We start from the raw sequence: 18,036 nt of genomic DNA on the forward strand, positions 1-18,036 counted from the left end.
AAAACGAAAATGTTGCAGGCTCGGTTTGATTGAGCCTGTTCATGGACGGTAGTGGAAATGCATGCTACCGTCCACGCCCTCTAGCCCCGGGTTGAGCAGAACTCAACATTTACACATGCTAAAAGTACAAAAAGCAATTTAGAGACATCCGCAGATGTATTCAAACGGCGGTGAACATGGAACCTTCAATGATACACGTGTTGAGGCGTGTAATTCCATGAAGAGCGGCGTTTGGTCCCCAGATAAAGTAAAAGGTTTGCCCCAAACGAGAAAACAATGGGCAGAACTAAACAAACTGGAATTTAGAAAGGGGATCTGAGGTTATGGAAGAACGGTGCAGTGAATGAAAGAAGTTTCAGATACTGGTAAAAAGCAATACAAAAATTGGCTTTTACCATTAGACCAAAAGCGTTGCAAATGTTTTATTCCTTTCACACAATTTTTCTTTGTTTATTATTTCCCTATGCTGCACAATTCATACGTCTCAACTTTGAGTGTTGGTTTTTCTCACAGCACACACACGTTACCGATAATTGAGAGTAAAATTTAATTGAGCGTATGAATGAAAGATGAATCAAGGTATACCACCCTTTAGGTTCCCTAGTACCTGGTTCGTGAGATGTCTATTACAAAGATAAATGCACTATATGTTCGCAAACGACCAAGACTTATTAACATCACTTACTGGTATCACTTTATTATACCCCCTTCCCCTTCGAAGAAGGAGGGGTATATTGTTTTGCAGATGTCGGCCGGTCGGTCGGTTGGTTCGTCGGTATGTAGACCAATTTATTTCAGGATGATAACTCAAGAACATTTGGGCCTAGAATCATGAAAGTTTACGAAAAGGTTTATCATGACAAGCAAATGGCTCATATTGATTCTGAGGTCAGAAAGTCAACTGTCAAGGTCACAGTGACCCAGAATAGTTAAACATTATCCGGATGATAACTCTAAAACGCTTTGGTCTAGGATCACAAAAGTTAATGAGAAGCTTAGGCACGACCAGCAGATGACCTGTATTGACTTTGAGGTCAGTAGATCAAAGGTCAAGGTCACATTGATCAGGTAAATTTTAACAGTTTCCGGATCATAACTCAATAACGCTTGGGCTTAGCATCATGAAAATTGATAGGGTGGTTGGTCATGATCAGCTGATGACCCCAATTAATTCTGAGGTCAGTAGGCAAAAGTTCAAGGACAAGTGACCCGGAAAAGTAAAACAGTTTCCAGTCGATTAACTTTAGAGCTCTGTGGGCTAGGGTAACAACACCTAATAGGGAGGTCAATCATGACCAGCAAATGACCCCTATTAAGGTAAGTAGATCAAAGGTCAAGGTAACAGTGACCTGAAACAGTTTCCGGGAAATGTTTGGACCTAGGTTCACAAAAATTTAACGGAGAGTTTATCGTCACCTACAGATGACCCCTATTGATTTTGAGGTCCACAATTCAAAGGTCAAGGTCGCCTTGACCAAGAACAGTAGAACTGTGTACAGTGACCTAATAATTGCTGTTCCTTGTGTAATTACTAAAAGAATCAAGGTGGGCAAGTTGTGTTCTACGAGCTCTTGTTTAACAGAAGAATAAAATTAAAAAGCTTCTAGTTTAAAATACAGAGAGGGACACTGTTTCAATGTACCTAATAACTATCAATACGAGACATTATTTGACATTACTATTATGTTTGCCCTGGAAAGGTGCTGCTGTACTTATAATCCGAAGTAGGACAAGGCAAGCTACAATATGTAAACAATAAACGAACTGAAAAACGAAAAAGCAATAGAATCTAGCGAATCTGTGTATTCTTTCATGTTTCTATCGTCCGTAGATCTTTGTGATTGTAAATGGAAAGAAAAACTTCCGTGAAGAGGGTTTGGATTGTCATTGTCAAGTCTTTTGCAATTAAAATGTGAAATTCGACAATGATCGATGACATGGACCCTATCCGTCAGGTGGCTATGTTTAGCACTAGCGGACAATGTGTTGAATGTAATTTGTGTAACTTCATAGGTGTTGAATATTGATATCTCATGCATGTGTTCCTCTAATCGCCTTGTTGTAATGTCACATTACATATGCATCAGAGATTGGCTTTTTTTCAAACCTGCTATGTACTCATAAACAAATAATAACAAATAAGTGGGATTAGTGTGCAAACGGAAGCACTTTTAACCATTAAAACAGTTTTGTCTCACCTGTTTGTGTTGGACTTTCGATGATTCGTTACGCTTAAAATATCACAAGATCGACAAGTGAAAATGTCAAAATCCTACCAATTTTGAGGCGTTAAAAACCAAGGAGCATATCATTTTACAACGGAAAATCCCATAGGCCTGTGGTGGGATTCTATTTCGGGTCGCTTAGATGATAGTCTTTTGCCCTAACCACTGACACAAAACACCGACCCTGTGACGCAGCTGTCAGAGATTAACGTTAAACGTACAGGCTAAGCGTAATGGAGCGTAACACATTATTGACTGGTAAGGGTATTTCATACGGTAGAATTTAGAGTGTTTCAGATCCAATCCGTGATGAGCGCCCTAAAAGGTCAGAATTGTCTCCTAATATTGCTTATGTGCCGATATAGTCTCAAAACATTATACAGTGTCCGAAATAGCTGAACCACTGAGCTTCTCATCGGAAGCGGTTCATGAAAATCTGACCAAACACCTTAAATAGTCGAAGGTCTGTACAAATAACTTATAAAATCTGTTGAAATGCAGGTGAAAGAAGGTTTAATGGATTTCTCACAGGTAAAGATACATGATATATTAGTTCAAAGGCCGAGCATCTGAAAACAATGGTTAAAGAACGAACAGTTCTTGCAAAAAGAACACAAAGTTGCAAACAGGCTCTTTACACATTTCTATTCAATTTTTCTAAGGCCATTTTGTTCAAATTCACCCTGCAATTCTGTTACTGGAAAGTTTAACAGGGATAAGGTTCTGAAATTAGTTATAAAACATTACATAGACGTCGCCTACAAAGTGGTTTACGGGGCATCTGCCTCATTCATGACAATTCATCTGCCCACAAGAGGTTTTTGTACAGCAGTAATAAGAGGACCAGCCAGATAAGAAACTGTCGCACCCTCCATGTTCGGCCGATATATGTCCCTGATGTTTGTGCACATTTCTTTACTGAAAAAAAGCTGGTAAGACGTCAATTCCAGTAGCGCCATTTGTTATGCAGTGTCAGTAAATCCATATCATATCAGGAGTAGACTATCCTGTGGCGTTCATGTCATAGAGATACCGGACGGAAAATTAAGTTTCAGTTAACGATGAATATTTTGAGGAAGCAGTGTAGACAAAATGCTTAAATTACACACAGGTTTAACTAGATTTTTATTGATAGACTAACACTTTTTTGAATTCCCCTTGTAGCTGGTTGTAGCCGGTATGTCTACGTGAATCTTTTCAATATGTTTTGAACACCTAAACAATGCAATAAAGCCACAAAATAACATTTACAAGTGGGATATGCGAGACGGAAGATTATAATGGCAATCTACTTATACTGCTTTTAAGTCAAACATTTTTTATTGTTTACAACACTGTCAAAGTTTGATGTGATAAGGAGGTATCTGTTTTCAGTATTTTGTAGATATGGAGAAGAAAATATCTTATCACCAGTCTCCCTTTATGTACCATCTAAACAAACAAACCTGACAATAGAACTGGGTATGGTCAGTGTCGTATGGTTAAAAGAGATAGCATATTTAAACAAAGACTTACGTAAAAAAGGGAACAGATGACATGGCTTTGTAAATAAGGAATTTTTATTTGCGCAGTTAAAGAAAGGCTATACTAGAGCAAAAGTTTGCCTTTAAAGGCACTGACCTCCAGATTTTGGCTAAAATCTTGTATCCTCGCGGACGTCATTTATTGGTGTTGTCAGCTATTCTGAATTAAATTCTGTCGCTTTATGCAAACACTTTTTATGATGCAATGCGTCCTTGAAATGAAGTTACATTTCAAGGGGAGAAAATATCACTTCTCCGCACCTAATCACTTAAAAAGACTCAAACGGCTCTACTGATTTGTGAGAATATTTCAGAATAGATACAAATATGGAAGCAGTACGAATGAGTTGTAAAATTTGGTAGTGTCTACAAAGCAGCATCAAACCTAATGTTACTAGATTAGTTGACTTGTTGTGGATGTGCACGATAGTTTTTTTCTGCTAGGCACTTTGTCATAATTGGTCTGGTCTAATGTATTGTAGTTGTGATAAGTAAGCATGAATTGCCTTTACTGTCTGTTTTATATAATTGCTTACTTTTCGAGCTGCATTATTTTTAAAGATATTACACAGAGCCTTCCAATAAACCAACACACATACACAATAGAGCAGTTCAGTCTTTATTTTATTTTGTTGGGTTTAACGTCGCACCGACACAATTTTAGGTCATATGGCGACTTTCCAGCTTTAATGGTGGAGGAAGACCCCAGGTGCCCCTCCGTGCATACTTTCATCACGAGCGGGCACCTGGGTAGAACCACCGACCTTCCGTAAGCCAGCTGGATGGCTTCCTCACGTGAAGAATTCTACGCCTCAAATGAGGTTTCGAACCCACATCGATGAGGGGCAAATGGTTTGAAGTCAACGACTCTAACCACTCGGCCACGGAGGCCCCAGTTCAGTCTTTATGTTAAATACATTAATTCCAATGGGTTTAATGATGCTTTGTACAGAAATGTTCTAAAAAGGAAGAATACTTAGTTTAAGACATACCATAGATTGTCTGCCTGTCCTCCTAACGACATGAAATATGGCCCAAGATAAAAAAGGATATGTAGCAAACACGTTCATGTGTTTCTGTGAAACAAATAAAATGTGTTACATCTGCCTAAGACCTGTATAGTCATATTTTAAAATATTAACATGGGTATCAAAGCGTCAAAGCTGCTCTTTTGCTTTTGGAGATAACACATAAAATATTTTACTTAAATTCATATCAGGAATTTAATGCAGCAGGTAAATATTTTTACATTGAGTTTCTTATTATTTCAGACAATTTCAAGAAGACTTAATTGTTCGTGCTATTTATTTTGACAAAATTGGTTCACATGAGAAAAAAAAATATTGAAATATAGTTTATTTCTTTTTGTCTTCTTGTTAGTATTGAATATTGCTTGAAGATTTGAAATAGTGTTGCAATATATGGCTTTATCTAAAAGTTATTGTAATTTCCATCAGACACAACTTAATTATATAATTTTAAATTATATCACTTAAACTTGATTTCGACATTATAATTCATTATTAAATACAGTGCTGAGTCTGATAAAAAGTATCAATAATTAATCTGGTATTGACTAATGAGTATCATATCTGTGTGCAAGATTTTCGACTGAGAATTAATTAATTTTCCTTGTTTTCCTTTGTCTGTTTTATCATTTCAAAGCTAGAATTTACATTTCTCAACTTTCGTTCCTTTTCATTTAATTTATCATTCGAAAAACACAACACAAAAGTACTTAATATTTCAGTTTTAAGTAATTACCTTAGCTTTACATACATAATATCAATGTTTATATATCATAACATGTATGACACATACAAGTGTGGGGATATGAGGCCACCTAATGTTAAAACTTTAAGAGGGTATGCCGAAGCAACTGACTTGAAAAGCATTAAAATCCTATCAGCCGAGAGTAGACCAAAGCTATAAACTTTAAGTGACGAAAAAAGTACAAACAGTCCAAAGCTATAAAATTAAGCGAACACTGTTGCGAATAATGAAAGCAAGCGGCAACACTGTTACGAGAAGGGCTATTCTGACTTGAATCTTAACAAGTCGAACAAATTGGCAAGCGTTACAGTAACAAGCAAGCTAAGATTGCTAGTACCTCATGGGCAAAACCTAGAAACGCAACATGGAAAACTTGGCAAGCACAACACTAGCTAAAAATAATACAAAGTATACTACTAAAAACTGGAATTATATGTAAAGAAAAACGGTCATATATGCCTCCTAACCGACGGGAATGAAGCTGTAACTTCAACAATGGTCTCGAGGAAATGATATAACCGACTGATATTTTAGTAATTTTGACGATCTACTCTCAGCTGACAGAATGTTTTCGCTCCCATCAACCGAGAATAGACCAAACTATAAACTTTAATTGAGGAACATAGTGCAAACAGTCCAAAGCTATAAAATTAAACGAATAGGAAGCACTGTTGCGAATAATGAAAGCAAACGACAACACTGTTACGAGAAAGGCTACTCTTGACTTGAATCTTAATAAGTCGAGCAATTTGGCATACGTAACAGTAACAAGCAAGCTAGGATTGCCAGAACCTCATGGGCAAAAAGTAAGGAAAAACAACTTGGCAAGCGCAACAGAATCCCAAAAATGAAATTAGATATACCACTAAACACTTTAATTATATGTAAAGGAAAACGGTCATATATGCCCCTTAACCGACGGGAATGAAGCTGTAACTTCAACATCGGTCTCGAGGAAATAATACAATTGATTAATAATTCAGTAATTTGACGGTCTACTCTCAGCTGACAGAGCTTTTCTGCTGATTAAGTGACATTTAAATCATTCTTTCGGCTACAATAATTATGCGAACGTATCAAGTAAAAAACAAAACAAAACTGAAAATGAAATTTACACTGTAAATTGAGAGATTTAGTAATGTACCACTGTATCAACTTTAAAAGTCCTGATAGGACAATAAAGCTTATAAACTAGCCAGCACAACTATTATAAAGTCTATATCAAAACAGATCCAAGGAGCACCAAATGTTGACTGAAAGAGTTCGTGTAACGACTGTATTCAACACCAGTGAAAAGGGTTTTCACAAGTCCACAGTGGCAACAGCAATAACAATACTGAAAAAACACGAAAGAACACAGCAGCAGCACAATTGAAATTACATTTAATCCATAACTTAGATGCTAGTTAGACTACTAACGAAGTTGTTAACAATAACAGTGAAAAATGGTAACTAGGGCGGGTGGGTGGGTAAAGTTTGTATCTTTGTTGAACTTTGTATGTGACAATGTAGCTGTGTATCGGTTGAAAGCAAAATGAGAAATTTGCACGGGGTTTTCATGCTTAAATACTATTACCCGCAATAGAGACATTCCCTGGTTTAATCGAACTAAATGAATGTATGCGGCTTGCTTGATTGGAACCAATCACGAGCAAGGTAAAACAAAAATGTATCCGAATGCATAGTAACTATTTAGATGAGTGCCGAATCGCTTTTCAGGGGCGTAGCATTGACAATACTGAGTTTATTCTTGAAAAATAAAGTAAATTATTTTAAGTTAAAATAATTTGTATTATTGATAGAATTCTTAATTTGAAATGAGTTCAAACGTCTTAAGTAAACGTTTTGAGTATAGATTAAATGTAAATGTATATAATTCAATGCAAAAGATAATTATGATAGTTACATTATTTTTTTCTATCATTATTATCCTTTTCATCAGTAATCATTAAATTTATAAGTATAAATTGTAATAATAGAGTAATCATTATTATATAACAAGAGATATAATAATTAGAGTTATTAATACGAAAACTAGATAAATAAAAATAAGGAATAATATAAACAGCAGAAACTATTTTAATAATACCATCAAACTGTTTCAAATTTAATTCAAATCGTTTAGGGACAAGATGAAAATGAAAATTTACTACAATATAAATCAAAAGTATTTTTATCTTTCTGTAAACTTTATAACTCTATACTATAAAAAAAGATGATATAGCAAAAGCAATTACAACGATATTACATTGTATGAAAATTATATTTAAAATGAAAACTATGTTTAATTAAATAAAATGAAATGTAAACAGCTTTTTTCATTACAAATTTAAATACAAAAAAATTGAGTATCATTATGCAAAAATATCTTGCATTATGATTTTATGGCGTAGGATGTGTCGCAATACTGTACGATTCGCTATTGTTATGTCAATATTTGTATTAATATGCATTATAATTATATTTACATTCAATAAAATGTATCTAAATGCTAAAAGTTTCTATTTGTATCCATTGATTTGTTATAATTGTTCTGCTATAATTTGTGCTTTTTTGCAATAAAATTACATTTATGTCCAAGAAGCATGTGTTTATAGGATACAGTTTTAAGTTTTATTCATTAATTTTTTATGTATTGCAATATAAATGTTTTTATGTGCACAAGTTTCATATCTATATTTGATCTTATTTTATTTATTTACCGTAATTTGTACTTAATTATTTGCTTAAAAAATTCCATAAAAATATATCTTTATGTTAAAATGTTCAACCTTTATTCAATAGTTGCTGTTTAGTACTATAATACGTATCTATATGCTAAAGAATTACACTTATATTCAATAAAAATGTATCAAGTAAGCTATTATATTCTATTAGTATTCATAAATGTTTCATTTACCAGCCATTATTTAAATTTATATTTTATAATATTACATTAATACAACAAAAAGTATTTATATGACATATTTTTCTTTATATTCCATTCCTTTTTATAACATGCCCTAAATTGAATTTATAAGCGACAAAATCACATTTAAAATTGATAATGAATTATATATATTCTATAAAATCTTTAGTGATTTTTTTTGTTTTTATTCTAAATTTCCTTATTTGTATACAACAACATTATATCTATGTTCTTTATTTGCACTCATAGAACATAAGTATGTCTAGATGGGAGACCAACTTATTCTTCTAGAGGCATTGCCATGAACAGTTACTGTATCATTTTCGCCGCAACAAACAGTTTAGTGAACTTGAATACTACAAATGAATATATTTAAAACATACGGCATACACATTAAGGTTGTCGAATATGAAAATATTTCTGTTGCATTAAGAATAAAAACTGTGACATATCAAAACAATGGAAAATTATAGCATATGAATACATTTTGATTGAATACAAATGTAAACTTTTGGCACATAAGGGAAAATTGTTACAAAATGTACATACAAATAAAAATAATTTAATATTGCAACACATCACACGCCATTTGAATTCTACCGTGCCGTTATTTTTGTTGTTGTTCTTTGTGATAGTAAATTTTGCAAACAATTCAAAGATAATTCATTTATATGCTATGCTCTGCAACAGTACAGGGGCATTACTGATGGAAAATGTCTATGTTTTATTTATTAATTGACTAAGACATGCATTGAATTTTCTGTTCCGTGAAGACAATTACATGCTTTTAAATCGAAGACAATATTTATTTATTAGATACAACTTTTGATCATGTATTAAGAATGACATACCAATATATAACTTACTGAGAAAAAGATAATTATGTATTTATCATGTCTTGACTCTTTAATTTTAAAGTGATTTTATAAACTATTAGAAATACTTTCTCTATTAATTCCAGCTTGTCTGAGTGGCAACAAAATGATCTATAGAGGTAACTATATTCTCTGTTTCGTATGCTATAATAATGTTTATGCCATGATGTGTTGAAACTCTGCATGTATTTGATACGAATTTGGCAATTGTGACAGTCTAACATTGTTTTGTGAATGATTTCAAGTTGATCTAGACTACTACGACTCATAATAAACAGCATTGATACAGTCGTATACAAAAAAAATATGAATAGTTATGAAATTTGTTTTAGCTAATTATACAAGGGGATTACACTGTCACATTGAAAGTTAATAATTTATATTTCAAAAGTATCTTTAAAGGCTTAAAATCATGATATTTGTTATAAGTAATATCCGACTTGTATTATCCTTTATAATTATTTTCTACTTTCAGCATTCATCCTTTTTCTGTTAGCTGCTCCTAGAAGAGCTGGTATGTAGAGTCATTTGCTAATTGTTTTTCATGGCCCTTATGGCTAGTTTTCGCACAATATACGGCTATAATGAAAACTTCGGATGGATATTTTTTTTCTTTAAAAAACTAAAACGCAGTACAACATGTGTATTATGATATCATGCTGTCACAAAATTACTACTTCATATTCAATGAAGGGTATATACTGAAAATGTACGAAAACGTGCACTAGGACAATCTGGATGTACTTACTTAATTTCTGGCTCATGCTTATTTACACTATTCACCTTTTTACGTCTTGTACTGACCAGATTTAAATCACACATTTACGGAGACGATCCGCAGACTCGAAATTCCCAGGCACTAGATAGAACCTTGTGCAGAAAATGAGGAATATTCCCCCAATGGATCATTGGGATCTAAGTCCTGTCGATGAGGCAGAGCTGTGTGCATGATGTGAGATCCCTGGGAGGACACACGAAATGCTAATTACATAAACCTACAAACTGTTCCATGATTAACCTACATTTAACTTTGTTAGAATTTTGCGTTTTGCTATTTTGTGAATTCGGATTTTACACTGATTGTTTCATTCGTTAAGTTGTATACCTAAATGTTTATCTATAGAGAATAAACTATATGGAGCAGTAAATCTAATGAGTTAAAGTATTTGTTTCAAAACTTAAACGACATCCGTTCACAAATAATCAAATTTCATGACATTATATAAGTGTTGGGCTTAGAAATGGCCCTAAGTATAGTATTTAAATTATGAAAATGCAATGAAAACTTGAGCGGTAATACACTTTTAACTTACTTACGTTAACTTTCAGCTTCTTTGTCGTGTTACTCGTGCAATAATATAGAAAGTCTGGACAGCTGTCAAACAATTTCAAACTGCGGAAGTAAACAGGTACGCAATGCCATTTTATTTTAGGAAAGGCACATGTTATGTTACAAAAGGTTAAACAAATGATATATGCATTCTTATTCTAGTATGTAATAAGAAAATTTCTTAGCAAAGTCGATAAGTTTTTATGATATTCAGATACATTTGATCCCAATGTCACGGGTTGAATAAGAACTGTTGTCGGATTAAAATATTAAATCGTTGATCCGGTAAAACCTACGGAATAAAATCTTTATCCTGAGATTTAATTTTACAAGTTGCTGGTGACAGAGCAGCCAAATATCATTGTCGAAGTTGTACAAGGTCGGGCAATTTCTTCCATCCAGGAACAAGTAATTTTTTTGAGTTTTTATCAGTGTATATGTTATTTGCTAAATCATACATAGATCATTCTGAAGTACAACTATAATGCTAGACATACCAGTAAGTAAGCGGGGTGTCACCTGCCGTCCCGCTAAAACTACGGTGTCTCCTTTCTGTATTGTTGTTGTTAATGAGGAACGGTAAATAATAATCAGTTTAAAGGAAGCAAAAAAAAAAATCAAATCCGCCACAAAAAACGTCAATGCTGTTGTAATGGCACTTTTTGTGAATGAATGAATATAAGGTAATGGACCCGTAACAGTATACCTTCTTTTTGAGTACCCTTCAATTCATACCATAAACCTAATTGATTTTGATCTTTAATACATATATCTTGTTAAAACATATTCTCAGTCAGAACACAAAGTCAGCGAAATTTTGTTTGTAGGAAAATTTTGCATATATACGTGTAGGAAACTGTCAGATGTGTATTGAAGAATGTTGAATTTATTCTGTTTTTTTTTTAATTGAATAAACGGCATTGAACTAAACCTTAACAAACCACTTAGTGTTTGCAATGATAAAGGTATCACATTATAAGTAATATTTATAGCTATTTAGCTGTGTTTGGGATGCTCTGTTTTTCCTGGGAATCTACCTTTACCGTTTAAAGCCCACCTGCTTAGCTTAATAAAGAGAGCATAGATGTACGGATCGCGGGGTCGAGAGTTCGATCCCCGGGTGGGGCATACGTTCTCCGTGAAGATTTGATAAAAGACATTGCGTCTGAAAACATTTGTCCCTCACCTCTGATTCGTGTGAGGAAGTTAGCTCTTACTTGCCGAGAACAGGTTTGTTCTGGTTCAGAATCCAGGAAGTTCAACACTGATTAGGTTGACTGCTTGTTAATGGAAATGCTGTTGAAAAACGGTGCTAAACACAAAAAACAATCTTACCATTTAAATTTTTAATAGATAAATGACGAAATTGAAGAAGTGACAATATTACGTATATAATATATCTCATATCAAAAGGAATATAAACGGTGAGTGCATACTTCCTGTGCTGAGTAATCACTTTTATTTTCATTTTACAGTCATGTTTTACACGATCCCAAACCATTGGACAGAAACTGACATTTACGATGGGGTGTACAAACAATCAGGTACCATACTTGCAATTATATTTGTTGTTCCAGCAACACTTAAATCATATTATCAACAAGTTTGGTATGTAAATATATGTACGTTGAAATCATGTTACTCATGCAATCAGAAATGAATTATCATTATAAACACTAAGTTAGACATAAGGAGGGCTAAATTAAATGCATTAGAAGAAAATATCCCCTAACAAATTTGTCTTGATTCCTCAGCGGTTCCTTAAAGACGGTTAATTAAACTTTGTTCAAGAAATGGATTTCATCGAAACTGATCAAATGATCAATTATGTTTAATTGTGATCACTAGAGGTTTAAAAAAAATCATATATTTCCCACTATGATGGATTTTTTTATCGTATATGTAATTTTTTGCGTAAGAAATTAATACATAGATGCAAATAGTATCAAACTTGTCAAAAATGTTCATTTATAAACATATATTTATCTGAAATTTGTAAGAGGTGCACACTTTGTAAAACTATTTTACAATGTACCTAGCTTTACGTATCTCCGTTACGCGTTTACGCGGTTAAAATAGATTAAAAGAAATAAGTTTGGAAGCTACACACTTTTTAAAAGCTAAGCCTTTGTTTCGGTTAGTTAAGACATCCCAATATCTATCTAATGCAATTATGAAAGAAGAAATTGAATTGATATCAAAACATATCTAACGTTTTAAACATTTCAAAATCAGCGGAGAATAATTAAAACATTATCATAAAACATACATTTCAGTATTTCATCTATATCTGACTGCAAATAATCGGTCTTTTTCCGCATTTAATAAATCTATAATAAAAAATGTCATTAAATTGTTTTTTATTGCAAATAAACACCTTTAAACATACCTTAAAACGTCAAAATCTAGTCAATTTGCTATCATAAAATTATATGTCAATACAATTTGGATGCAAATGATTTAATATTTCATTACTCTAGAATTGTGGTAAAATACCTGTTTACGATACTATGTCCAGAAAAATGAACAACGAGCGTCCGATCGAACAATGTAATGAATGTTGTGGAAGTGACAAGTGCAACAACAACCTGTGTAATCATAAAACGCGTAAGTATTTCTTTTACAGACATGTACATATATTACACTTTCAGTAAATTTTCTGTAGGTTGGTATGTAATAAATATTTTTAGGAAGAGATACAATGAAACACTTGAAAATATTTTTTGTTCCCACGAATCACGCGTAAGCATTTTTATATTTTTATTAAAAGCAGATAATCCTTATTATTATTATTTTTAGCTTAGTTTGTTCATGCATAATCATACTTCTTTTTCGTGTGTAGCAAATCTTGAGTCCACTTGAAAACCTGATTTTTAATTTATTGACGTAGTTGGAATCTTATTATTGCGTTATTGGTCTGTTTATTCATTATGTATCTTGTATTTTGATACATATAATTTAGATTTATCTGACCTGATTCTAGCCCCACCTTGTGAGGACATTAAGGATTGCGCCTATTGGAACAAAAAGTTTGACATTTGTGAGGACATACATGAAGCGAAGCATATCTGCCGAAAATTCTGTAAACTATGCTCATTAGGTATGCAGTTTGTAACTGATACACGAGCGTGTTTAATCTATTTATATCATTTGATTATGATCTGTAAAAAATAGTTCAACGATGAAAAAGAATATATCCAAAAACATAATCATGTAATGAAAATCTTATAATTCCAGTGAGCAATTCAAAACATCCTTTTAAAAAACGTAATATTATATTCGATTGCGTTTGTATGAAGAAATCAATTAGTTATAATAGAATGTTTATAAAACAGTAAAATTTCTGCATTGTATAGGCTAAACCTAAGGGCATTAAAAGTTTATTCACTCATAAGATAACATATCTGACATATCTAAATTCTACGTATTAGTTGATGGTAACTGGGCTGATTGGTCCTCTTGGTCATCATGTGATGTGACATGTGGTTATGGAAAACATACAAGAGTAAGAACGTGTACAAACCCAACACCAGCTTACCGGGGACTGGATTGTAAAGGAAACAGTACTGATACAAAACCTTGCGTTAGACCGTTGTGTCCAGGTACAAACATATCCTCTCAGGTTGAGGATTAGTTTCATAACTGACTGAGCACATGTTCAATCAGAAGCTGTAACTGTTGTTGATATTTTCAAAAAAAAAACCATTTTCGACACACAGTATGATAATTCGTGATGTTAACCTAGTAGAGGATTTTTTAAAACTGTTACATCTCATCATTTACACTTATTTATGTTCACAACATACTTTATACAAGTTAGAATTTTTATAAACTCATTTTCATACTCTTTTGACAAATCGAGTTATCATTGGTACTAATAATTTGAAGGGACGTTTTAATTTTGAAAAAAAGGAAAGAAATTAGTACTTAGTAGTGACAAAAACTTATATTAATAAAAAACTTAAAATCATATATAATCGTCTCATTACAGTACACGGAGGATGGAGCGAATGGTCGGAATGGGGATCTTGTCCGGTTACATGTGACATGGGGATACAGAAAAGGCATAGGACATGCACCAATCCATACCCTTTGAGGTATGGTGACCATTGTTTCGGCGACGCTATGGACGTAAAGCTATGCAAGCAAGTGTCATGTGACAGTAAGTGTTTAAGAAAAGCTTAATATTTAACCTAAACTCTTCCAACGTTTAAATTTTGTTGTTTGAACACAACATATTCATAAAGTAAGAGATAATAATCTTGTAAAACAGGTCCGTATTCTTTGTAATACGAACATACTGTCTAAAGCAATTAGATTATTTCTCCATATAGTTAAATCGCGCATTACCTTATTCATGTTACCTTGAAATCGTTCTACAATGCGTATTGTCACGGAAACACGAAATAAACATTATTTCTAGGATTTTGAAGTACAATCTTTCATAATTTTTGTATCAAGGAAACTCGTTCACATGTTTGTAAAGTGGAATGTTTCCTTAAATGGTTATACTTTGAGATTTGTAAACTGGGCTTGGGTTTAATGGCTAAATTCATTATCAGATATAATCATTATAAGTGAAGCATCAATGATTTAATTATTCAAGAAAAATAAAATATCAGAAGCTCTTTTAAAGTGATGATCTTTTATATAAAATATTGACGTTTAGTTGTTTTGTCGTTTTCATTGTCCTATCAACATTCAAAATTAAGTGTGTGAAAGGAAACACTTGAAGCGTTATACTCAACTGTGAACAAACAACCTTACCTTATACGTTTGTCTTCAGTTTGTATTTTAACATTAGCTCTAATCATTTGTTTCGGAAATAATATATTTGAATAATTTTCATTCTGTGATAAGCTTCAGATGCTAGTGTTGCTTTCAATGCCTATGGAGTAACAGACTTAAGACCAAGCCGCGGCCAGACAATGGTGTTTTCAACCGTGCTTACAAACCAGGGTGACTCCTACAACAGTTCCACTGGCGTCTTTGTGGCTCCAAGAAATGGCACTTACATTTTCCACGCACAAATGTGCACAGTATATCAGAAAAACATGCATTTTGATATAATGGTTGAAAGCACGTCATACGCGACTGCCTATGGGTATGCCTATCACAGTTGTGAATGTCCTTCAGTACAAGCTGTTGTAGAGCTGAAAACAAAAGAAAGGGTTTATGTACAATGGGGTAAAACATGGTCATATAGTACAACTCTTATCTGTAAACATAATATTTACCACAAGAACTATTTCTCTGGTGTGCTTGTTCATGGCTAGACATACCAACATCTAAAAAAAAGCATTGCACAATTTTAGAACCGAAAAGTTATCTTTTATAGTTTGTATCAGAAAACAGAATAATGAGCAGTAATTGACTGCAAATGATTTTTGATGGCAAATTGTAGTCTTTCGTACAATGACTATTTGAATTGTATTTTGATGAGTTATATTGGTGTATCTATTTCTTTCTCTTTTGTAAACCTAAACAAAAGAGGAAACAATAGACGAATAACACTTGTCCCAACCGTATAAGAAAATTAACACTAGCAATAGATGCTGACATGAATACCCGGCTAGAGAGTAACCTTTTAGTCCGAACCGAGGCCCTGTCGCATTACCCAATAAACACTAACCGCAGAGCCGGATAGAGCCGGATACTCTCATCCAAACCTACAACCAGTGTTTAAATATTTTCTCAAGTATTCCTTATTTATAAAATTATAATACAGTTATATCAATGGAAGCGTGTTATAACTGGCAACTTAACACTATGAATTTTGTCAAGAAATATTGTGTTAAGAACAAGATGACTATATAGTTATCTGGATTACTTCCGGTTTACGTGAAAATACTTATTTAATCATCCACATCAATGTACATGTAGTTCGTGTTATGACATTTACAGCACAGAGCACGCCTCTTATACCACGATTTTAAGATATTAGGTTTTCATGTATCGATGAAACTCCAGTTATAAAATTTAATTTGTGAAAAGATCCCTTTGAAAAGGAATTGATTTATTGTAGAAATTTATGTTCTCCAATATACAATTACAGTTTTTAATGTTGTTTTTACCAGATGATTTCATTCGTAGGAAAGACAGTAACAGCTAATTGCTGTATATCGCCAAACACGAAGATTTTGTTGTACATTTGATATTTACACCATTAAAAGAGCAAAATGCATGCGTATCTATCTCGGGATAAAAATATCAATACCACGATATTTTGTTTTAATTTTGCTGATTTTTCGTTGCACGTCTAAAATGAATACTTCCTTCTTTACACTTAAATGTTAAACTGTTAAAAGGTTATGTTCAAAGTTAATAATATGTTATCCCGGTTTAAAATACTTAAACATGTTTAGCATTTACAAACAAGATTTTTATCAAAATAACACGATGTCTTAAGGTGTATGCATTTGAGTAAACTTTCATGTGAATATGTTAAGTGTATATATATTACGTAACACGAATTTGTTTGTTATATAATTTCCAAAATGCTTTAATAGTTACATTTCTGGAGGATTTAAGATGCATGACATATTAAGTAGAAAGAATGATAATGTATGATGTAATTATGATGTGCACTGTGTTTCTCAACATAGACATTTGCTTGAAAATTTACATTTGATGTAAATTAGAATAGTCTCATTTCAAATCATATCCTCGATTTTTTCATAATTATGTACGTAAAGTTTTTAACACTTATAGATCATTAATAGCTAATGTTACATTATTTTCAGATTTTGGCATGTATTCAAATATTATAGCCACTGCAAACCATAATTCATATCCGAAAAAAAGGATGACACGTTTTTTTTTTTTTTGTTTGTTTGTTTTTTTTTTTTTTTTTGATATTTTGTTTTATTTTTTTGATAAACTCAGACATGCATGTACATGTAAAAATTTAAATCTTTATTAAAGAAACAGCATAACGCCGATAAAAAATAAGAATTTAAAGGTATAATGGCATAAATAAAGGTAACATAATATAAGTGTTTGTTGCCTTTCGTACACAATACACTATTAGATATGTACTTTTATACCATGTCAATGATACGATGAGGCAGACTGAGATATCAACATGTTTTACAATGTCTGAAAATTACATCCAGTCTTAATCTTGATCCGCCTAACTACATATTAATATAATCAAGTGAAAGTGTAATAAAAAAACTTATCAATTACTTTATTATAGCGTTGCGTCTATCGTAGCCTACATCTTATAATAACGTATAATTATTTATTTCTACAGATAAAGAAGAAAAAATGAAAAATTATCATATTCCTTTGATAGTTGACATCCTTAGCTTTTACTTGGCAAAGTAAAACTTTACATAATATTTTGACCAAGTTCCTTCTATTCAATATGTTTGCTAAATTCATAGTAGGCATATTGTTT

The 18,036-nt window shown here is 32.7% G+C and overlaps 1 protein-coding gene across 1 annotated transcript in view; it reads left to right on the plus strand.

The window, feature by feature from the left end:
* The window catches only part of LOC123537770 (uncharacterized), a 38,870-nt gene extending 21,356 nt beyond the window's left edge, over positions 1 to 17,514 (plus strand). The window contains exons 12-22 of the mRNA XM_053534208.1: positions 4,894 to 4,983; positions 9,391 to 9,423; positions 9,780 to 9,818; positions 10,634 to 10,713; positions 10,968 to 11,042; positions 12,110 to 12,178; positions 13,115 to 13,241; positions 13,597 to 13,734; positions 14,066 to 14,236; positions 14,626 to 14,796; positions 15,495 to 17,514. Of these exons, the coding sequence (XP_053390183.1) occupies positions 4,894 to 4,983; positions 9,391 to 9,423; positions 9,780 to 9,818; positions 10,634 to 10,713; positions 10,968 to 11,042; positions 12,110 to 12,178; positions 13,115 to 13,241; positions 13,597 to 13,734; positions 14,066 to 14,236; positions 14,626 to 14,796; positions 15,495 to 15,910 (1,409 nt within the window). The 3' untranslated portion in view covers positions 15,911 to 17,514. The remainder of the gene's footprint in view (positions 1 to 4,893; positions 4,984 to 9,390; positions 9,424 to 9,779; positions 9,819 to 10,633; positions 10,714 to 10,967; positions 11,043 to 12,109; positions 12,179 to 13,114; positions 13,242 to 13,596; positions 13,735 to 14,065; positions 14,237 to 14,625; positions 14,797 to 15,494) is intronic.
* The last annotated feature ends 522 nt before the right edge of the window (positions 17,515 to 18,036 follow it).

Source organism: Mercenaria mercenaria, unplaced genomic scaffold, assembly GCF_021730395.1.
Source record: "Mercenaria mercenaria strain notata unplaced genomic scaffold, MADL_Memer_1 contig_3464, whole genome shotgun sequence".
NCBI lineage: Eukaryota > Metazoa > Mollusca > Bivalvia > Venerida > Veneridae > Mercenaria > Mercenaria mercenaria.